The sequence below is a fragment of the Motacilla alba genome, chromosome Z (assembly GCF_015832195.1).
Source record: "Motacilla alba alba isolate MOTALB_02 chromosome Z, Motacilla_alba_V1.0_pri, whole genome shotgun sequence".
NCBI lineage: Eukaryota > Metazoa > Chordata > Aves > Passeriformes > Motacillidae > Motacilla > Motacilla alba.
Window position 1 is genome coordinate 10,735,313 of NC_052046.1, and position 23,673 is coordinate 10,758,985.

Below are 23,673 nucleotides of genomic sequence, written 5' to 3' on the forward strand. Positions count from 1 at the left end.
AATGTATCTCCCCTGCACAGAAGTATCAGATAGCATTTGTTTATAATAAGGAAGTATGACAAATAATAAATTACAAAGCTTTTCCTGAAGAACAAGCCTTTCATTCTAGTGACATTCTGCTACCATGGAGTTCTTTCCAAATTTTTTGACAGTAAATGTCACCTTGGGGAAATAGTAGTGAAAAAAACCTACATTATAAAGACAAAATATTGAATTATTTTGATAAAATTTGATTTCTTCATTGACTCACAAAGTCATTTAGTCAATACCTTTTCCACCAGATTTATAAAAAAACAGACTCCAAACCTGGAATTGAACCCACAACCGACTGGCTCAGTGGCTGCTCACAGTGTCACAAACCTGCTGTGGTGATCCATGCAGCTCACAGACCCTTACTGACTTTATGGATTTTTCATTCAGCCCTCGTACCACCATGAACTGCTGCCAGAGCTATAGCAGGTCTGTCCTCAATTAGAGACTACTGAAAGTAATTAGCCAACCTGGCTTTTATTTAAATGAGAGTACTGCTGTGTAAAAAGAGTGCAAAGAGCTAAGGAGACCCAGCCTTTCTGTGATGTTTTCCATCCTCAGGCCCACAGCCATGCCTTCAACAGCTGTCCCTCAACTAAGGATTTTACAAAATCACACTTCTCTGGTTGGAGATATTAAGGCTGGATGCAGGTTGAGTAAGAGTGGAGATGTTACAAAAAACCTACTGGAAGAATTCTTCCTAAGAAGCGAGGAAGCCTAACCACGTGCTCAACATGAAGTGATGAACTCTCCTTTTCCCAGGACTTTATTGCCCCTGACACATTTAACTCATTTTAGAGCTAGTCTGGGTCACAGGGCACTAGAAACACCAGTGACTTTGTGTTGCTGGAGCACTCTGCTGTTCACAGCTGTAAAATAACATCAGCTCTGCAGCAACAGGAGCAGGAAAGCAACCAGTGTAGCTTCCCAGCAGACAGGTTCATCAGCTCCTGTCATTTGTGCAGATGAAATACCTGTCCTACACTCTCTCTCCAGTTTCTGCAGATGCAAAAATGCATTTTTATCAGTAAGCTGTAAATATAATCCAACAGCATGTGAGCACAAGCAGTGTGCCATTCCTATATAATTGTACTGCTAGTCATGTAAGCTTGATCAATTTTTTCACAGGTATTTAAAACATTAACCTCAATTAACAAAAAAATCAATATTCTGTGATGATGGTTTGTGAGCAGCATAAACCAATCCAATACAGTCACAAGATTTTTTTAGGTCAGTATGTGACTCTGTTCTCATACAGCGAGTCTAAGGAAAAAAAAAAAAAAAGACTGAGGAGAAAGAGTGGAGTTTTCAAAAAAGAAGGGAAGACAGTATTTACAGCTGGAAGGGACCCTCAACAGTCATCTACTTCAACTGCCTGAGAACTTCATGGCTGACCAAAAGTCAAAGCATGCTGCTAAGGGCACTGTCCAAATGCTCTCTTAAGCACTGACAGGCTGGGGATATTGAACACTTCTGCAGGCAGCCTGTTGCAGGGTTTGGCCACCCTCCCAGAAGAGAAATGCTTCCCAATGTCCAACCTGAATGTCTCCTGGTGCAGCTTCGAACAATTCCCCTATGTTCCCAAAGCTATGGGAAAAAAGGCAGAGTCTTGGATGCAAGAGATATGAATGTGAAGAATTAAAAATGCTTTGCCGACCTACAGAGATGACAGTAGTCATCCCCCTAGTCTGGCCCACAGCAGCCATTGCTCTCACACAGACTCTTTAGCACTAAGCACGCTACATTCTACAGTCCCAAAAGCTCAGCAAGTTAACATGCAGCACTTCCTCAAGTCTTTGGGAAGCAGGGCTGTTTTGTTGGGTTTTTTTCTGCACAAAGGATCTGTGAACACAATAAACTATAACAGATTATTTAAGAAAAAATTTTAAAAGGCAAAACAGCAGGTCATTGGTCCTTTTTGCTGACTATAATAGGTCATTTTGAGAAAAAGTGCAGTGTTTCAGCTAACATAAATTTACCTCAGTCCAGTTGCTCACTGTCCAGTCAGATGGGCACAAGATATCCCTGTTGCATGACAGATGGGTCTTTGGTTTAAGCAGGTGCTGGCACTCCATGACATCCAGTGCTTGCTCATCAGATCCCACTGTCTGGATGCAAAGTACAGTTCTCTTCTTCTGGCCTGTTGGGCCACATGTGGTTGAACATTTCTGCCACTCCCCTGCCCACCACCTGAAAACCAGCAGTGTGAGAAACATCAGAAAACAACCCACCACAGGCACATCAAGGAAAAGGTCAGAGACTACAAGAGCCAGTTATTTAAAATCTGGGCTCATATTTAAGCTCTTCACATAAGGTTCAGATCACTCACGCTCTCCCATCCACCCTGTGCTCTAGTACCAGCCAGTCAGTGAAAGACAGAAGACAGAAGTAGGCAGGATTTCCAGACAGAAGTAGGCAATAAGCATGATGCTTCAATAAAGTGTAAAAATCTACTGAGTAGGTAGTCCTTCAAATCCAAATCTGAGGAACTTCCAGCAAATCTACTTAAGCAAGTAATCTATTTACTCTATCCCACTATTTGTCTGTTTGTCTGTTTATTGCTACCTCAGTACAGAAGAGTTAAGAAAATGAGAATAATTTGTGTAATAACAACACAGAGGTGGAAAAGGTCCTTTTACCCATGTCTAGGCAGCCAGCACTGTAAAAATACTCAAACTGGCTCTCCATAAGGGTTACCTCCCTCCACAAGGCCTCTTCCCATTAGGGGAAGCACTGAGGCACACATCCCCAAAACCAGGTTAGTCAGAGCTATGCTGCATGGGACCAGTGCCCTGCAGCACTGTCCCTTTGGGCATGGTGTCCAGGCCTGCATTAGGCTGGACTTTTCTGTACTTCATTCCTTAACCAAGTAGAAACAAGCCCTATATGTGTCTCTGTCATGATTAAAGTCAGTCTTCCATACTGTGGCATGCAATTTTCCACCAAACTGAGGGTAACTTTCCTCTATAACAGTATTTCCCAGTGCAAAACACCTTACCTACAAGAGCTGTTCCCTTTACATTTGGTTCACCTTACCATTTCTCCAGCACCATCCAACTATTTTTTCTCACGCTGACCCAGAGGAGATTGTGCACCTGCATTTCTGCCTTCTGTGATAAGAAAGGGGAGCAAAAATTTCTGGGTTTCTACAGTTTGAGAAGCACTGGCATCAACTGTGACATTTACCTGACCATTTTTATTTATAGATGAAAAATAGAAGGAAAAAACATCAAACCAAGAAAAGCTTTTTTCCTTCACTTAAGCATGCCCTAAGCAAGAATACAACTTCAAGCTGCTGCAAAAAAATCTGGCCCAGGTCTAAACTCTAAGCCACAAAAGCTCCTAAAGAAAATCGCTTGTTCCAGAGTTTTCAAGGAGGTGACAACAAAGCCTTATAGTGAAAACAAAGTAGGAATATATTTAAAAAAACACCTTCCTATTAAAAAGGAAGAAAAAATTGCTTTTGGCTTACAACCAACGGTATTCTATTGATTTTTTTTGTTTGTTTTTTTTAGAGTCCATGAACTTAAGAGACAAAATAATCCTATTCTTTGAAATTCATCGAAGTTCAGCATCCAGATTTGCAACAGTTTTTATGCTTTTACTCTGCTGATAAACCCTCTCCCCTCCCTACTTAGTTTCCATGTTCCTTAATGCATTTTTACTTCCATTGTAAATGAGATGCCACTCATGTGGAAGGCACTGGTATCTCTTCCTAATAATTAAAGAAAAAAAAAACAACTCCAACAACCAAGACTCAGAGCCATCAAGCTACAATACAGCTTATTAGCGCAGCCATCTGATCCTCTCTGTGGTACTTACACCTATCTTCTTCCTGTTTAGTAATCTACGCACACAACATTTCCTTTTAAGTTGCCCCAAAGCCCTTCATGGCACTGACTGCTTTGCTCCAGAATGCAGTCCACTGCCACCACAACCCAATGGTAAGGTCTCTGGACCAAATCAAACTAAAAAATCTCCCAAAATATCTTTCCAAATTAAACTAAAAATCATCCCAAAATATCTACCCAAAATATCTTTCTCTTCCTCTTGCCTTCCTTCAGATTGTTTCTTGTTCTTCCAGGTCTGCAAACAACAAAGGAACTCTAACAAGTAAACAAAAAGTAAGTACACCTCAGCCGAACACATCAATAAAAAAAAAGGAGTAAGTTATCACCACCTGAATCAAGCCATTTCAGGGTTGTTATCATCTCTTGCATCTTCTTTACAATTTTATCTCTTCTATAATCTTGTAAATTGCTGACATTTCCACACAAATGGAACATAAATATGTGAATTGCTCTATTAATTTTAATGGGACCAGATTACATATTTCGAGGTGCAGATATGCTAAACTGACACCTCTTCCCCCTCAGCATTTTCAAATGGCTCTGACTGAGGGTTTAGCAATTGGTACATTGAAATACCAATCTCCAAGCAATAAATTATCAGAGCTTACCACAGAACCTACCTTGAGCAGCACTAATGGTGTGTGATTAACTGTTGCACACAAAACACTTTTTAAAAGCTGTAGAAGTAGTCAAAAAAGTCAGGTGCTCCACAGTCAGAAAATCCCAGAGTTAAGATTTTATTCTATTCCATCTTCATGATCAAAGTAAAACTACAGTCAGCCAGGTAATTTTTTCTGTAGACTTCTTCCTCACTCAGTGCAGGCAACTTCAAAAAAACTTACTCTAACTAGAAGTTTACTCTTAACAGTAACTGAAATTTTTGATGTTGTGTTTTCCTATTTTCATCCTAGGGTACATGCATATGCCTAATCATCCAAGAGTCAGAAACCTAACATGGAATCACCTGTGCTCCTGTCTCTTCGTGGTTTCTGCTTGAGGACCTGAACTGTGGCATCTCAGCCATAGGGGAAAAAAGCCAAAGCAAGGATGGCAAAACAGCCAACATCCATTTGTCTGTTCTGCCACAGGATGCCTGAGAGCAGGCTCTGGACCACAGAGAAGAGAGTAACACCTAAGTGACTGCTTTGCCAAGCTCTGCTTATCTTGGAGCTTTTGCTGTTTCCTTATAGTGCAAAGGCATTACCAAAACTGGACATGACTGCCAAACACACAGCCAGAACTAACACAGCAATCCGAGCTCTAAATATGCAACTTCAGCCAAGATAAAGACTGTGGTGAGAGACTGGGACAAGCTGGTGGACACTAAAGCCTCATGGGAGTCAGCACCCAATACCTCTGGTTTCTGATTCTACCTCTGGCATTTACTGCTACAGCAACTGAGTGGTTCTTAAGTATTAATGCATCAACAGATGCAAAGTGAAATGACTGTCTTATCTCCATAGGCAGGAATGGCATGGAAAGATTGTGGTAGCAAACAAACAAGCAAAATGCATGATTTAGGTAATTAATTTGCATGAGCGCTTTTTTTCCTCAGACTGTCAGAACAGAGAGCAGCCTGTCTGGTGAAAACATAATTTCAGGTAGTTTTGAGCTGCAGGTGTAAGTGTTCAGCTCTTCTGCAATCAAGCCTGGGACAGAGAGAAGAAGAAAACCTCATTCTTTCAGATGGTATTCAGCTGCCTTAAATGAGACTTATCTTTTCCTCATAAACGGGGTTTCTAAGGCTTGTAACAAATTAGGCAGAGCCCAAAAGCCTATGACATAGTCCTCATCTATACATTGAAGATGTGTAGTAAATGATGTGTGAATCCTGTGGAAAAAGCATTAGCATGCAATTTTGGGGCTATGGGGTTCCCTCCTTCCTATCATGGCATATCACACCTAAAGACAGACTGTTGGCTTAGATTATGGATTTGTCCTGCATCAGGCACAACAATGATCAATGGAGCATGTAATTTAAACAGTTTACAACTGACTTCCTAAAATGGATTTATGAGGTAAGATCTGGTTTGTGAGAGCCACAACCATTTTATTCTTTGTCTGTAGCTTCTGTTTGATAAATTATCTGTTTCTTATTTAGTGGTCTAGTAGCATGTTTTTCATCAGTGTGATTTAGTAGGGTACAGCCATCTTTTTTTTTTAATAGAATCTACTGTAAAGCACCTGGTTCACTGTTGAGAAGTGCAAGGTCATCCAATGATTTCAATTCTGTGGCTGCAGCACTAAACAAAGGTCTCCTGCAGGGTTGTGTTTAACAGCACTGTCCTCACTTCTGGCACAGAATTTAGCCACTTCTCTACAGAACACTTTGCACTCAGCAGCTCCACGTGGACTCTCAGCTCCCACATAATGCCACGAGGGACAGTCACACCTGCCTCCAGCATTCAGACTTCCTTTAAAACCAACAAATTGTGCCACGTTGTCTTGGGTCTCAAAGGAAGATTAGTAACCATCTGTCTGGATTAGAGGTGCCACATATGCCAGGGAAAAGTGAACACCAACCAACCCCATACTGGGACTACAGCATGGAACAGAGAGCAGATTTACAAGAGGAAGAGCTTGGGAAGAGTGAGTAATAATTTGTTCTTTGCTGCCATCTCTTGTGACACAAGAACTCAGGGCCACCAACATAAGATAGTGAGAGCCAGGCTCAAAACAGTTAAAATGTGGTGGTGCTTCACACAGGCACTAGAGCCATAGTACCTCTTGCAGAGGAAGTTTTTCAAGGCTGCAGAGAGGGGCTGGATGAGTGAGGTTCATGGGAGGTTACTGATTAGACAAGTCATAAAAACCTCTGGAAATGCCTTGAATTAAAACCAGTTGGAAGCTGGAAGAGCATTACAATAAAATCTGATTTATGTTTGACTTATTCTTCCTTAGGCATGTAGGCCCTGCTGAGAGCCAGAACAGGGACTCAGTCCTTTGTTCAAGTTCCCGCAGTCACTTTTGTGTTACTGAGAGAAAAATAAATATGCAATGTGACTCTAGAATTAAATACATATGGTTTTCCTGCACTGCACTTTGCTGTCCTCAGAAGGACAACTTGTGGTTTCCCCAGCACAGAATGAGCTCAAGAAGCATCCCAGGTTGTCAGCACACAAGAGCTTTTCTGCCTGGTCTGTGGATAAGTTTGGTTTATGTATGACATTGTGCAATCTCCTCAACAAGGGACAAATCCTCGTCCCTCATATTCAAGAGCAAGTCTGAATAATGTTGTCACTTAGAACAAATGGCATAAATTGAGTTAACTGGGAATTTTCAAATTGATAATTGATACAGTTCTTATGTGCCATGAAAAAACACCTCAGTGTGTATGGGTAGCCCCAGCTCTTAACTAGTCAAGTAATAATAAGTTTGGTTTACTTTCAATTGATTTCCTAGCAATCTACAAAGAATTATGAAATGCGCGTAGTCCATGTTGCAAGCACAAAGATTTAAGTCCCACAGAAGCATCATATACTATTAAGAAGATATGTGAAAACAACTAATAAAACCAACAACCACACAGAACTTTCAAAATCAAAGTTTCATGACATTTACTGCTGGCAAATGTAACACAATGAACTCCAAGGACTCACTGCTTCGATTTGACTCTGATTGAACCAGAATTACTAGGGAAAGATGGGTGTACCTTCGTGAACAGCATGATAAACAACTTTCAAAGACAATAGAAGACAAAACCAAAGTACCTAAAGCACAAAACAAAATAAAATATTCATCTCTTTCAGCAAATCTGTGCCTGTTATACAAGCACACAGTTCTGCAGGCTACTGGAATGTTTAGTCTTCCTTACCCTACTCGCTAAAATAGTAGCACAGAAAAACTAGAAATGAATATAAATTAAGACAATGTTATGGGAAAGGAAAGAATTATTCCCATGTGATCACAGAATTAAGAGAACTGAACTTCACTCAAAGTTATAAATAAGAAGGAATAAAAATTAGTTTTAGAAGTAAGCATTTCTACTCATCACCTCTCATAAAAAGGACAAAGGTATATTAAAAAGTACTGAGAAACAACATCTAAAGGCTCTGCTAGTTGTTTTTGGAACACACAGTAATTCTTAGCTCACCTGAGCTAAGGCAAGAACGCAATTTTTAAGTAAGAACCTATATGGTCCTCAGGCACACCTGTACCCAAACTGAACAAAAATAGTATCTACATACATGAGAGACCAATCCCTGCCATTCCCACCACAGACTGCTGCGTAACATGACTTAGAAACCTCTCAGGATGGCTCACTTCTGATTTGTTCATTATAGGGTTTCTGGCACCTTGCTCTGCAACATGTGGCAGCCCTCACCATGGCACCATGGAAGGCCGCGGATGCCATGCCAGCCTGGCATCAGGAACAGCTTCTTTTGAGTAAGGATGCTGTTTACCACCCCCAGAGCCCCCAGAACCTGTTACCTGGGCGGGCAGTCCTGCTCATGGCACTTCTTCTGCCGCCCATTCGGCTGCGTTGCTGGGTCACAGAAGGAGCTTTTGACGGGTCCGCTTCCCCTCCGCACGCAGTGTGAGATCTGCCGCCGCAGCCCTGCCAGAGAGAGACACACACAGAGAAAGGAGCAGGAGTCCCCCTGGGCTGCATGGGCTGCAGAAATCCCCAGGTATGTGCATCCTTCAGTCAAGCTGAAAAGGTTAAGCGGAGCTCTTTTGGATCAGATCAGAGCTCAAATGACAGATTAGAAAGCACTTTCCTTAATGCATTTGCTAGGCTCATAAAGGGCTCCTGCAGGCCCTCAAGCGGGTTTAAATGGCCATGAAGCGTTCTCGAGCTATCCACAGACAAGAGGAAACACAGCAGCATCAGGCTATTCACAGCAAGCTTGGTTTTGCTGACCTTTTCTCTGTTCATTGGGAAGGCTGTTTAAGCAGAACACAAACCAGAGCCACAGAATAATCCTATGACTCTTAATGTGAATTAAACCTTTAAGAAGTTTTGGTGCACATTTTGACCGAAATCAATGATGAAAAATGTCTTCTTTTTTCTAAGTAAATAATACACAACATTCAGCACAAGAGGCAAAGCACAGCAATGAAAAGACACACAGAAACAATCCACACAAACCATTTTTGTTATTTCCTAGCATTTCCATTTATACAAAACCCCACTCATTTAACAGAAAGAAACATGAACCAAAATACTACATTAACCTAGCGTGAATCTAAAGAAAGTCAGTTTCCAGAAGCCTGCTTCCCACATAGTTCCGCAATAATTTGAGGCAGATCTCTTGCTGCAACCCAATGTAAACAAAAGTATTGAAATATAACAGTTTGAAAGATGGCAGTGAGATATAGAGGCATTAAAATAGTCCAAACAAATCTAAAGGACTAAAAAGATTGAAAAATCATTTATTAACTCTCATTAACTGTGCTACTCATTCATAGCAATTAATACACACTGGTAGATCACTGCATCTCTAGAACTTTTATCTTCCTCCTGGGATGCACAGGGCCTAACAGCACTGTTATCATGGCATCAAGGATAAGCGTTAGGATATTTAGCAGTATGTTTAGGAAACAAGCTTTTCCTTTCCTCAGGCCTCCTAATAAGTAGTGTGGGAAACTACATGGAAGAAGAAGAAAGCAACAGCAATCCACAGAAAATAATTGAGAAATAGTAATATATTCCTCTATATACTCATAGGATCATAAAAATGTTAAGGTTGGAAAAGCCCTGTAAGATCAACAAAGTCAATCATTAATCCTGCACTGGCTCAAGAACACAGAAGACAGTTTTGCATGTGTATTTGGGTCATTTAATAGAAACCAATGGAAACATACATCCCTTTTTTTTCACCACCTGAGAACATCAGGTATGTGAGGAACTGCTTTCAATTTTTGATTACTTTCAGACTTCTGACTGAGACATATAAAACAATTACTGACTACAGCACAAGATTTGATGACTGACTCTGTTCCAGTCAGATATAAAGGCTGATATTCAAGAACAGTGATTAGTGTCACCTGTAAGGGAAGATTAAGGGACTGAACATTCAAGGGTCCATGGGTACATGGTGCAGCTGCAAGACTGCAGTAAGCCTGGACATGGTGATCTCTTATTCAGAGGTGACTTCAAACAGGAGAAAGCTTTTTGTCTCAGCATAGAACTCCCAAGGAGCAGTACTCTCTTTTATGCCCTGGTACAAGTGTGACTAGAAAATTTTGCAACCTTTCTGGTAGCTGTAAACAAATCAGTTGGCGGAAATGTTTCTGTTACTTTCAAAATCATGATGCATTGCTGTTCCAAATACAAACAACAACAAATCTTTTGCTTTGATAAATAGTGTCATTTCAGCTGCTGCAATTCATTTTAAAGTCCTGTAAACCTTTGTAAAAGTTTTGCTTTGAAGCTGCACATTCTCATAAAAGGACCAGCTGACATCAATGAACTAGTTTATTCTAATAAACAACCTCTTTATGAAAGTTATATGAACTCTCACTGTAGTTTCAAAATCTCTGGCAGTTCAGCTCCAAAGTTGGAAGGAATCCTATATACATATAGCAACACACACACATAGATGTAGGTTTACATGCTAGTACATAATGAAATGGTTTTATCAGTTTGAGCAAGTTAAACTAGAAAACACTGCAGAAGAAGACAACTAGTCACTACTGACCCTGCTCCAGCAAGTATTTACAGTAATACAAGTTAAGAGGGTAATATCCTATCTAAGCCACAGATTAAAAATTCTAAATATACTGAAACCTCAGTAAAATTTGAAACCTAAACATTTTTTCTAAAGGGCTTTGAGAGGTAGCTGTTTTCCTCCCTTCATCACTTTTACTTCTTTCTGAACTCAATGCTGATTAGTTCACCTGATGTGTACTATCTCAGCTCTGTAAAAAAAACCTTACAAATATTTCTGGGAAAGACAGAAGAAACTAAGTAAGATAATAATCAGATCAGTGAATAATCTTCATTTCACTAAATCTGCTCAGAGATTCCTTCTACTTCTCTGTGACACTTCATCTCTAATGCAGGACTCTTTAGATGTGAGGCTGACCTACATATACCTTGATTTTTCACTTGGTTTGCAAAGAAAGGTACCACTTCAAAGTCATCTGGGCGTGAAAGGCTTTTGAATGACAGATTAGAAATCTTTTTGCTGCAGAGCCCTCAGTTTGGGCTGTAAACAACAGAAATTAAGTATCATAAGCAAGTGTATAAAAGGTGCATGAGAAACATGCATATTCGACTTTAGAGCTCATTTGAACATGCAATCATCTGAGTTGTGCACTTAGTCTGCAAGAAGTTCACTTTGTATTTGAATGAGCAAATTATATTCTGTGCATGCACAAGTTACGCACAGAATACAAGAGCCAATCTTTACATTTGCAGTGCTATAAAACTCAGACATGCAACAGTGAATGGAAACAGAGTGACCTTTTTATTCTAAAGCCAACACTGCAAGTTTAGGAACACTTGGAAATAATTTTGGAGAACAGCCTTTATAAAAGTTGTGAAGGATTTAGAGGGCACACAACAGTTAACTCCAAAAAGAATCTTAGAGTTAAGTCCTTTAGCAGAGCTTTGCAAATCTGCCAGTTACCAATACTATCTGTGGAGAAACAAAGTTTTGATATTGGCTAATATTCTCCCTTACTTGCAGCTGTGCTGTGTTATGCTTTTTGTTACATTTAATGCCACTCAAAGCTGGTTCTAAGAAACAAGACCAAAGCCTTTAGACAAGGAGGAAGTATTTATACTTGTAATTGCAATATAACCCATTCCATGATTATTTAAAGAAGGAATAATAGGTAGTTGGTCTAGAAAAGAACCTCAGTGACACACTTAAATTAATCTGCATGTAAAAAAGCTTACAGGCTCTACCTGCTGTCTTGAGAGCAGGCTTTGGTGGGACAGTGTGGGAATCCTTAAAATCAGAGGGTTTTGGGAAAGCTGCAAAAGGCAGGCCTCAGAGACAGCAGAACTGTGATTAGAGCTAAGCAGTAGCCATGAGATAGGTCAGCAGAAAAAATATGTAAGAAGTAGAAAAGTAAGGACAAAGAGAACAATGGTCTGTGTATTAACGCCTGTCTAGAATAACTCCCTAAGCTGCAGAAAAGTCTATCTAGTGAGATATTAGGAAGTTCTAAGCTTAATAATGGAACTCTGTGCATTGTGTTTCAAGGCTGACAAGCAGGTACTGTATTCAAAATAAGCAAGCATTGTTTTAACCAAAGGTAAGTGATTGGATGGAACTACTGTCAATATGCTTTTGCTCTGTGTGATTGGTCAAAAAACTTTTAAAGTAAGTTGTAACATTAAGTTCTTGGTTCTGCTGCCTGGGATGTGACTGATGGCATCTTCCCATTGTCATGACCATGTAATGAGACTGATGCTGGAAAATAAAACAGCTCAAGCTGTTCCTAGCAGTCCCCGTCCTGTTTGTGATTTTTACATAGCCCCAGCTGGCAACAGGACAGCTCTTCCCCACAGGGTGCAGCAGTTTGCAGGACACCAGTGTGCATACATTCTGACTGCAAAGCAATTCCTTTCAGCATAAAACAAATGGCAGGAAGAGATTCAATCTGTCCTGCACTGAGGACAGAGAAAGGGTTTTGATTTTTACTACAAATTATCTCCTTTGGTGCCTGTTTGCCATGAACTGGATTGCAATGTAACTACTTGTCTATTTTCTAGATTGCAAATTAATATCAGGTATTGCAGTGTGTTCTCCTTTTCCCTGCATGAAGCATTAGGTATACTTGCCACAGAAAACATTGATTTTTCAGAGTATTTTTTTCCTGTTCAGTGGGTTACAGCAGATTGGCCAGAGCCACCTTTGACACTACAATAGGTGGGTGCACATGAAGGAAATGAAAGAAGCCATGAGAACATTTGAATATTCTGTTTCTCCACTGCAGTGGAGCTGGAGAAGGATATGCATCAGGGCATGGCATGGTGCAACCTTGAGGCCAAGAATCTGTGGGAAAATATGTCCAGGAAGCTGCCCTGGGTTCATTCTGGGAAGAGACAGTTTCACTCTACAAAGTTCTTACTCATCACTGGGACTTTTTCCAGGTACATTTCCCATTGATAAGGGGAAATGCTGCACCTTAGGGCTAAAATCACATTTTTTTCTCTTAGGACTGATGAAGATTTCCTGCATCAGTCTATTGCCCTGCCTGTAGCCCAATTTCTTATTCCCTAATGGAAATTTTCTTTCTTGGCTCCAGAAAGCATTTGCTTGTATTGTCCTGATTTCTGTGGCTACCAAAGGCTAAAGTACCCTTGAATTTACTGTTGTATTTTTGGCCAGTGGTGATGAAAGGACCTGTGCTGGATCTTTGGCAGGTCCAGGTTTGCCAAGAGAACAGAAGTCTAGGTAAGGATCAACACTCTGGATTCTCCCACTGGCTGTGGCTGTCAAAGTTAGTTCAGCAGTTCGTCTTTCTTGGTCCTCCTTTTTATCCTAAAAATATTGGTTTATGTTTACCAAATGGTAACTGCAATAATCCTTAAAAGCTATTTACTACTTATGTTAGGCTAAATAAATACAGCTTTTTTTTATTTATCTCTCTGTAGGCTTATCTTCAATAAGACTTGTCCTGCAGCACACCCATAGCAGAAGATGACCTTGTCTACCTCAGGGCACTTTTATCTATAAACTTTACAGAACACTTCATATGCCAGTGATTTGGTACAACAAGTGTGTTACTGCCAACAGCAATTAAGTTCTGAATCTAAACAGAGTGAGCATTCACATAAAATCGATCTCATTGTTCACAGCCAGAAGGAAGTTTTGTGGAAGTCAGTTGGACATCAGGGAGAATTTCTTCACTGAAGGGTAGTCAAACCCTATTGGAACATAGTGCCCAGGGAGGTGGGGGAGTCACCACCCCTGGGAGTGTTCCAGAAACAACTGGATATGGCATTTGGGGACATGGTTTAGTTGATGAGGTCGTGTTTTGTCAAGGCTTGGAACTCCCTGATCTTGCAGGTGTTTTCCAACCTTAGTGGTGCTACGAACAGTGATGGTGGTCCACAACCCCATGGCCCAAAGCACAACCAAATACAATGTGAATGTGCAGAGAGCTGATGGCAGATTGGCATATCAGATTTCCCCACTCCAAGTGATGCACTGGAGCTCTGTGCCAGGATTTCTCTGTTTTAATGAGCAGGGAGTGAAAGACAACACCTTGACTGCATCACTGCATCAGCAAACTACATCCTTCTTTAGACCAGTTCAGTTACTTCTCTAAACACCTGTATCTCAGAGAAAAGAGGGCTACAGGTTTATTAATTTCTTTTCTTTTTTTCTATGAAGGAATACAGAGAACTGATGAGGTGTCCATGCCCTTCATGAACTGGGACGCACCTCTTGGTTCCCCTTCCAACTGATGCCACCAAGTCCATAATCTTGTCTGAAACACATGATTTCTACTTATACAAAGGCAGTAAGCTCAAAAAACATTTACTAAGAGTTAAAATGCAGCCAACAGAGAAGGTCAATTAGTAGATAAGAACCAAAAAACCTCACATACCACAGTTATCCATCTAAGTAACCCATGTGTCAGAAATCAAAGCCACATCACACAGTTTGTTACCAAGAAGAGAGTACACAGGGCTACAATTTACCCAGTGAGAAACAGTTCTGGGAAAACTGCAGCTAATGTAAAAAGAACCTAAAAACAGCATAACAAACAGTCTACTAACGTATTCCCCTCCTCTTCCCTTTATGTCACAGCAATTTTTACATTAAACATGACTCAGAACTAGGCAGGTATCAGAAATAAAACTTACATAACACAATTAAGCAAACCCAGTTGTTTTCTGCACCTATTTAAAGAAAATGGTGGGTGTCTCCCCACCAGAAAGCACATCAAGTTTTATGCTGAGAGACTCTTCTCAAAAAAAAAAAAAAAATCCAGAAAACAAATAATGGCATCTATCTAATAGAGCATACATATATATGAATGAACACACATTTCCCTAACATGTCGATTATATACATATATATATATATATATATATATATATATATATATATATATATACACACACACACATACATATTTTTAAAACAATATGTGGATGTTACCGGGATGGGATATTTTACACCAGGCTTTTAAAAGTTCTTCTTTTTATATTATAAAATTAGGTCATAAAATGCCTTTTGTCCAAACCACTGAAAATGCATTGTTTTAGTGTCTTCCCTGACAGAAGAGATTTAAAAATGTTACTCCTGCAATCATCACTACTTTTAGAATCACAACTGGGTTTGTAACACTTGTTTGTCTTTTTTCTTTTTTTCTACAAAGCAAATAAAAAAGCAGTAATTCCAAAACCCACCAACAATACTCTGGCATTAGAAAAGGTCTTTCTCATATTACGGGTCTGGTTGTAACACTGATCTTCTACTCTTCTATACAGTTCTCACACTGTACAGAATGGTCAAAGAACAAGGCTATGGTTGTATCTCCAGAATTCTTTTACTGTCCTGTGAAAATCAAGAGCTAATTCAGACAGAAGGCTACAGTTCCTTACCCCCAAGTTCAGACTTCCCTTTGTATACAACCTTTTCATCACATTTTCAAAATTATTCCCACAATAGATGGATAAAAAAATTAATAATGTAAAGATTGGGCCTCTTTATCCTTATTGTTGGTTTACTACAAATATTAACTTCATCTCATTGATGTTAGCTACTTCAGAGGAAGTTCTCCTGGTAGCATTTTGTGCGAGTTACCAGAAGCCAACTTCCAGACCTGTTGCTAAATCCTGCTTCACAGTCATCATTCTGCTTGTCTGGTTTAATGTGCTACACAGAACTACAGTACAACTGCAGTGGTACCCAAGCTATTGCCAAACTGGCAAAGACATGGAAGTTCTCAAGACTAATTGCAATTAGGTAACTATTGAGCAATGCACAAAAAGGAGTTGTTACTTGTCAAGGCAGGAAATAAAGAATATTTTTTGTAGTTATTGTTTAAAAAATTCTTAATAGGGAAACAGTCCTGGGTCATAAATTTGTATTTCTGGAAAGAAAGACTATGGTGAACAGTATTGACAAAAATTATGATGGAAAGAAAACTGTACCTTCTTATTTTAGTTCACAGAAGGTGAGAATTTCATGGCTGGTGTTTTAGAAACGTATTGACTTATATAATTTAAAAATTATTTTATTTAGAATTCAAAATACATTATTCACAGAATCACAGAATGGCTGGGGTTGGAAGTGACCTCTGAAGATCAGGTAGTCCCATCCCCCCCCGCTAAAACAGAGTCTCCTGGAGCAAGCTGCACAGGATCACAACCGGGCAGATTTTTAATATCTCCAGAGAAGGAGACTCCACAGCCTCACTGGGCAGCCTGTTCCAGTGCTCTGCCCCACTTATATTAAACAAGTTATTCCTCACAATATTTTTTGTAACCATGTCATCTGATTTCCCACCAAATGCAGATTAAAGAACGTTACCTCTTTGAGGACTACATCTGTAACGATGAAAAACAGTAAGAGAAAAAGGAAGTGAGGAATTACCTCTTCCACAGGTAACACTGCAGGCTGTCCACTCTCCATATTGCCAAAAATATTCTGGCTCTCCAATCTCATTCTCATTACTTTCTTCTTTGCGTACAGTGTATTCATACTCAATTCCAGGGTTAGTTTCTTGAAAAAGCAGCTGGAGAAAGTGGGGTTTATTAACTGTTTAATTAATAAGCAACTGGTCAAAAGCTTTTGAAGTGTGAAACTGGAATAATTAAAGCTGCCCATAAAGTCTGCTACCAGTTCAGAGAAGCAGATTTGCACTTCTTTGTTGACAGTGGCATACATGAATTTTTCAAAGACACAGCTGTTTACCACGCATTTCTGCAAACACAGGTGGGAATAAATGGGTCACCATAATTGGTATTCTACTGACTATAAGAAAAGATAATGCAAAGTCCATCCAAAGCATCCCTACACTGCTGATTAGGAGCTACTGCCTATCCCCATTATTAGTTAAAATTTTACTACCTGCTGAAATAGCTGTTACAAAACAACTGTTAGGTCAGAAAATTACAGATGCTATTTAGACACTGCTTTATTATTATTTTTCAGTGTTTCTGAATTAAGAAGAAAAATTCCAACTGAGAAAGGGTACTCAAGAAATTTACCTGAGAGGGAGAAAGTAAACATCATTAAGGGAAAAAAAAAGACTTCAGCCATGAACTTTTACTCTTCTTCCCAATTGTACTAAAAGTGAAGTCTGAGCACTCATTAGTTCTGTCTTCTCACCAGACATTCAAAGTGTGAAAGTTGTCTCCCATCACACCCCTAATACTTCTTTTGATTGCATGGTGGATACACACATAAACAAGCCATGAGAGATACTTCCAAAGATCAAAAGGCCAATTCCAAATTATTTTTTCAGAACTGACAGAAACTGGTTGTGTATAAGTCAGAATCCATAAAGCAACAGGAAAGAAACAAAAGAAATCAGCCTCTGTGGATGTTAAATGGGTCAGTTTCACTCACCATAAGCTATTAACCCATCTATATAATGCTGTATGCTTTTCCTGCTCTGAGTAAGCTGTCACTGCTGTCAGCGGTCCCTAGCTCTCACTGTTCACAGCCTCACATCAGCTCCCTTTTTTGTGACAACTTATTTTTCATCTGGATGTGGTTCACATCACAGCCATGTGTTGGTCCAATTCCGTACAAGAGACAGGAAAATTTGGGCAAAGAACTGACCAACCAGAGGCAACAGAATCCCTGTCCTAGTGGCAGCACAGGATTATATCAGCCATTAACAAATATTGGAGTGCAATACAGGATTTGTGTTCTTCAGCAGGATGAACAACCCTCAAAAGCAAAGTGCTTATTTCTCTCCAAAACAGCACAACCGTTTGTTTTTTTCAAGACAGCACATTAATAGTGTTTTATATACCAATATATATATTTTCCCAGCCCCACCTCCAGGGCCCCAGCACATTCTGCTGCCATGCAAGTTAGCAGGTTCTGCTCCTGATCTCCGGTTTACCTGAATCCATATTGATTCATTGGTGGGTCCTGGAGCAGTCAGATTTTCTAGATCCCCTGTTCTGTCATACTGAAATATTGTGCCTGCCACTTTGTATTCACCATTCCACTGGATGATAAAGCCTCCATTCAGGTAGTATTTTTCTGGGTCTTTGCTTCGCACAGCAAGGAAATTTCCTGATTCTGTAACTTCCATGACTTTGATTCCCCTTGCACCTTTTGGAATTAGGCCAATATCAACATATCCTAAGAGACAAGAAAAATTTATGGAGGTGAACAACAGAAATGTCACTGCATCTTACTTATTTGTAAGATGATTAAAACAACAGCTTTGCTTGAAAAAATACACAAATGTGCTGTCACAGAGCTTGTATTTCAGTTTGTTAATGGTGTGACTTTCCAAGTCAGGGTTTATAGCATCAGTTGGGGAATAGTGTTTAGGCAATGCAAGTGGCATTTAGAAGGGATGCAGAGTTGAATGACTTTCAGAGCTGTGCCAAGGGAAATCTACTCCACACATGAGCATCAGCATTTCCATAACCATACCCAAGGGCTCTGGCATACTGTAATCTGGAGAAATGCCAGGGAGTTCCGGCAAGTTAACAGCTTGTTGTGGGAAAGGCTTTTTTCAATTTGTAAGAACATTTTCATCTGTACCCAATGTACAGGTATGCACTGAATTCCATGTACCTACTCTTAAGGCATTTAAATTCTCTGTGACTGTTTGCTTTACAACAACAACAACAAAATAATGTTATTCAAATGACTCAAATTACTACTATAAATTCAGCACCTTTTTTTAAACAACCAATCTTCATAACAAAGTTCAAGGGCTCTTCATGGGTATTTTTGGTCTGTGAGTTAAGAATGACCCAAAGCACCTATTACAGAATTTTGTTCACATCACAGGCAATATGTGACATCAGACTCTGTGCTTCTCACCTTGCAGGAAGCTGCTATTGTTGTTGCCACTAAATTGTAAAAATAGGAAGTTCACATAGATACTTGAACACAAACACAGGTAGCTTTCTTATTATTGCCCCTAGCTGAGCTCTAGAAATTACATGGATGACATTGCTACAAGCTGGAGCACTGGGAGTGTGGGCTGCATTTTGTGCTGGTTTACTTCAAGACTGGAACATGAGTTCCCCAGTTCTCATCACACCTTTCTGAGGTCATGAATTAAATTCTGAGAGTCACATCCTGTTCACCTTTCTTGTGAAATTAGCCTATCACCTTTGATTACTCACTCACATGAGTGAGATAAACCACACTGGGCATGCTAAGCAATCTTCAGTATCAATGTTCTTCTCCCGCCAGAACTATTTATGTGCTGTACAACAACCTGTTGCTGTAAATAAGTGCCCAAGAGCCTTTGTAACATCTGATTTTCTTTGCAGCTCTTTTGCGGTATAATAAACATTGGTTAACATGTCCTATGCTATTTATGGTACAAAACAGAATCTGTCTACTTCAAGTCTTTCCTAATTAGATTGATAATATATATATATGGATTTCCAGTGATTACTGTTTAAGAAGGAGCATTTTCTGAATGTTACCTTTCGCAAGTCTCCTTGACTGACTGTGGAAATCCAAACTTTTTTTTCTAAGTGAATCAGCTTTTTCTAAGTGAATGAAGTAAGAAAATCTGGAAGCTCACTGAATGACTTATATTATCCAGGAAATCAGTGGTCTAAGTCTATTGTAAGTAACCAAGTCTAATGATTCTCCCAAATGTTCTATTCATTCAGCGAACATGTTACAAACACAGTATGTGATTATGTAGGTAAAGGCTTGATTAGAAGGCTTAAAACCAGGACAAATTAACACAGCATGGAAAATCTTAATTATGTCACATCCTGGCAGCTTGGCTTTGCAATGCTGGTGTCCTTTTACAGTAGTGTTGGGTTGGTTTTTGTTTGTTTTTTTTTCTATTTAATTAGAATAACATTTGTTCAAAACACAAAGCATAAAAACTAAAAGACAATTTGTATTCTATTGCAACACAAAAACCTGTATATCCTTTCAAGATTTTGCATAGTTATTTTTGTCTGAATCACCTGCTGCTGCTCATAAACCTTATTTTAAATGTATTGCAACTGTCTGGTAAGGGAAGTTACCATTCGTTCAGTATATCATCTTCTGCCTTCTCCCTGGCCCTCCCCACCAGCTAAATTACTTCCTGATTTCCCAGAGCCTCTTGCTGATTCCCAATAAACGTTATCTGATTTTGAAGGAAAGCTAATCAGCAGCAAGCTTTTGAGCTTGTCACTCAACATAATAAATTTTTGATTTACAATTCTGTGGATGGTGTTTATGTAATTGTTCCTGGTTATGTGGTTTCATTCGATAAGGATCTAGAGATCCAAGATTCAATAACAGTCAAATTGTCAGCTGTCTTACCTACACTGGGCTCATTAAATCCTGGAACAACCTTACTGTGGGTAAGTAAGGTTACCCACAGTAACATTACTTCTGCACACCTGTGAACTGGCAATCCTCAGATGCTATAAATCCTCCCCTTTTTAATTAAAATTAAACCTATACGCTTCCGAAACAGACATGAACAGATTTGTTCTGTATGCATAGCTCTACAAGGACTGAAGAACTTGTTTCTCCATTCCAACTTCAGTGAGAAAGAAGTAGTTTTACTCAGGCTATCAGCACAGCATTGCAGATCGAATGATGACCAGATCTGACTTTGCACAGAGCATGCATTTTTTTCTGGCAGAAGCATGATTCACTGAAACACCCATTTACAATTTCCCACGCAGATGATCACTCAGTTTTCAACAAGAAGCCCTTTAAATCATTTTTACGTAGAGAAATTACTTCACCAATGGAAGAATTTAAAAGAGGAATCCATATTACCAAATCCTTCACTTTGATTAAACATCATCTTCACTGTATGACAAGCAGAGCCATCTCCCAGGCACACTCCACACTGGTCTTCTGTTGCGTTGGAATTTATCTCATAATCACAGCCAACAGCCTAGAAGGAAAAACAGTGTCAGAATAAATGCAGCCTCCACAATGAATAACTCAGAGCTCATCTATCACTGCGCTTCTGAGCAGGACAGTAGTATATAGCCTGTATAGTGTATTACACCAAGGTGAAAAACAAACCAACAAACAATAACCATCACCATGTCACAAAACATACAGTAGTGACCAGTCACTTGAGACACAAATGTGCCACCCAAATAGCCTCATTATCTGGGACTGGCCACTACATCTAGGATTTGTGTCTGCTTTCTTAGGTCATAGAACCATCCACAGGTTCCTGGGAATACAATGAAGTAACAGAACTGAAATCTCTGCCAGCTTTTTGTGGCCATCTCACAGCACAGAACCTCTACTACAGTCAACCCCTCTGGCCAAGAGAAACTCTTAAGCATGAAGTTTTACATCAGTGACTCTCCAGCTTGCCAGCATAGGGGCATGGGTCCAGATACAGCGGGTCAAGTGGGTCAAGTTCTAGTAAAAACTGATTTTCCAGTTAATACTTGCTACAGGAAGAAAGTCAGAGGAAAATATATTCATCCTGAGTCAGGAAAAAACTTCCTTGCCCAACCCAAAAATTCTGTGCTCTAATGTCTTAAAATTTCAACAGAATTTGCATTTGGTTTTGGGATTTTTTTCTGCCTCTTTTCACAAACAGGCAGGATCACAGAACACAGCATGAAGTCCAACACTTAGTGGTTGTTAATAGCATCTAGGATACCGGGAGGCCTGTGATATAGATGAATAGCCAGAAGTCTGCTAGTATGTCAAGGTTTTGTCTTGGTTTGAGATAGGGGATACAGTATCATAAAGTCACCCCAAGACAGGTTTTCTCAGCTGATTTTTCTCAAAATAAGCTTTCAGGTGCTATACCTGCCAAACAACCTTTTGATGTATGAAAATCTATACATGAACCTCTTTTGATGTTGATCTTATTTTACCTTCAGTACATCAGCTACTGTGTTTTTCTGCAAGATTCTAACAGGAAAATCCATCTATTAGACTAACCTAGGTATACAGGCTCCTGCATTCTCTAGTATTTTTCTATCATTTTCAGCTTAAGAAATACCTGAACATTTGTCTAAGCGCCAGTGATTTAATGAACAATTAGAGAAAATTGTGAGAAGCAGAAGCAAGGAAAGGCCTCAAGCTACAGATGGTGCCAAACTGCATCACTTCAAAGAAGATTCCGAAAAGAGATGCATCCATCACTTAGTGCCAGTTCATACCCAGCACCTTTCACAGCTCTGAAAAGTCACAGCCATGTCAAAGGTTCCACAGCAGCCTTAGCTTCTCCCTCCTTTCAGCAAAGGTCACTTTCAGAAAATGAAAGGTTGTAATGTCTTGCACACAGACAGATCCTGGCACCAAGGACCACACTTATGAGCAGTACAGAAGGTTACAGAGATAACGATATGTTAGCAAGGTGACTAACTTTCTGCCTCCAAGTATGTAGCTATTTGACCAAGGATGGATTTAATCAACTATTCAGAATACATAGACACCACTGCTACACAAACAGGATGTTTCTTTATCTTTCCAGGAGTTCAGATCTGTCTCTTCACAGTTTATCTTTAACACTTCCTAATAATTTAGAGAGGCTGAAGTGTTGCTGTTTTCTCAGTGATGCATTCCACAGTACATCTACTGTACTATTAGTACATCTGTTAATCATCTGCAAACAGAAGTCATAGTTATCTGGCTTATTATTAGATCAGAGAAATAATAAGACACTCTGGAGAGTCATAGAATTTGAAGTTTATTTTCTATATTATGCACATATATACTTGAACAGAAAGGTGGAAAAAGTCTGAAGATGGAACTCTTGTGCTTTGTGTTTGCTATTAGAAAATATGATTAATGACTGCTGGGAGCTTGTATTTTGAACTTCTCTAAAAATTACTTGTCTTCAAATTGTATATTTTTGCCAAATTATTGTTTCCTGGTAGAAAATTCACGTTTTGGAAAAGGTTTCTGTCCTTCTTTTGGTGCATTCTTGTTTGAGAGGCTGCACACAGAATTAATTTATCTATTTCACACTGTCAATCAGATACTTTGAAATGAACATCACTGAGCATACTTCCCTTCAAGTATTGTGTGGTGTAAAAACCCCCAAGGGTTAAACTAATTTGTTCTGATTAGAACAGCTGCAGCCCTGGCTCTAACTGAGATGGCAGCAACACAGCAACACATCCCTTCCCTGCCTTTGGGATGGAAAATCAGTGCTTCTGCATGGGCTGTACTCCAACAGTTCAGATTTTCCCACTTGACCATTTCCTTTAGCAACAGGTCTACGGCATCAAAATATGGCATCACTGTGATGTGAAAGTAATCGCTTGGTCCCTTCAAGTAGCAGCAGAAGTTTGTATTTCAGTGTCCTTCTGACACATGAAAGAGTTTGTATCTGATCAGATACGAGCTTTACCTATCCATGCAACATTCCTACACATTCCTGGGGTTTTGAAATACCTAAGAATGAGGTAGGGCAGACAATTTACTCTGCTACAGTAAATAAGGCCTTTGCTTTATTCCCCAGCCCTGGGGTGCTGCTGGTGCTGCCATGACCTTCACATCTAACAGCAGGGCCTCATCTTACAAAGCCATTAAAAACCATCACAAAGCAATATTCTCATGTCTCAGAATAAACAGCATTCATTTACTCCAGATACATTTCCATGAACTTTAATTTCCAGACCATGTTTTCTTTTATTACTCCAGTGAATACCACATTATTTTTGCCATCCGTTAGAATAATTTCAAGATGCTTTATTCTTCTTTTTACTTGCTTTCCTCAT

General features: G+C 39.6%; 1 protein-coding gene across 4 annotated transcripts in view; it reads right to left on the reverse strand.

Moving 5' to 3' along the window:
• Window positions 1-23,673, reverse strand: part of ADAMTS12 (ADAM metallopeptidase with thrombospondin type 1 motif 12) — a 145,905-nt gene that overhangs the window by 18,595 nt on the left and 103,637 nt on the right. For all 4 annotated transcript variants that reach the window (XR_005255241.1, XM_038124209.1, XM_038124210.1 and 1 more), the window contains 5 exons: window positions 20,747-20,867; window positions 17,877-18,121; window positions 16,394-16,535; window positions 8,313-8,439; window positions 2,010-2,220 (listed from right to left, as the gene is read on the reverse strand). Coding sequence is in view for 3 of the 4 variants with exons in the window: in XM_038124209.1 (XP_037980137.1) it covers window positions 2,010-2,220; window positions 8,313-8,439; window positions 16,394-16,535; window positions 17,877-18,121; window positions 20,747-20,867 (846 nt within the window). In the remaining variant the exon portion in view is untranslated. The remainder of the gene's footprint in view (window positions 1-2,009; window positions 2,221-8,312; window positions 8,440-16,393; window positions 16,536-17,876; window positions 18,122-20,746; window positions 20,868-23,673) is intronic.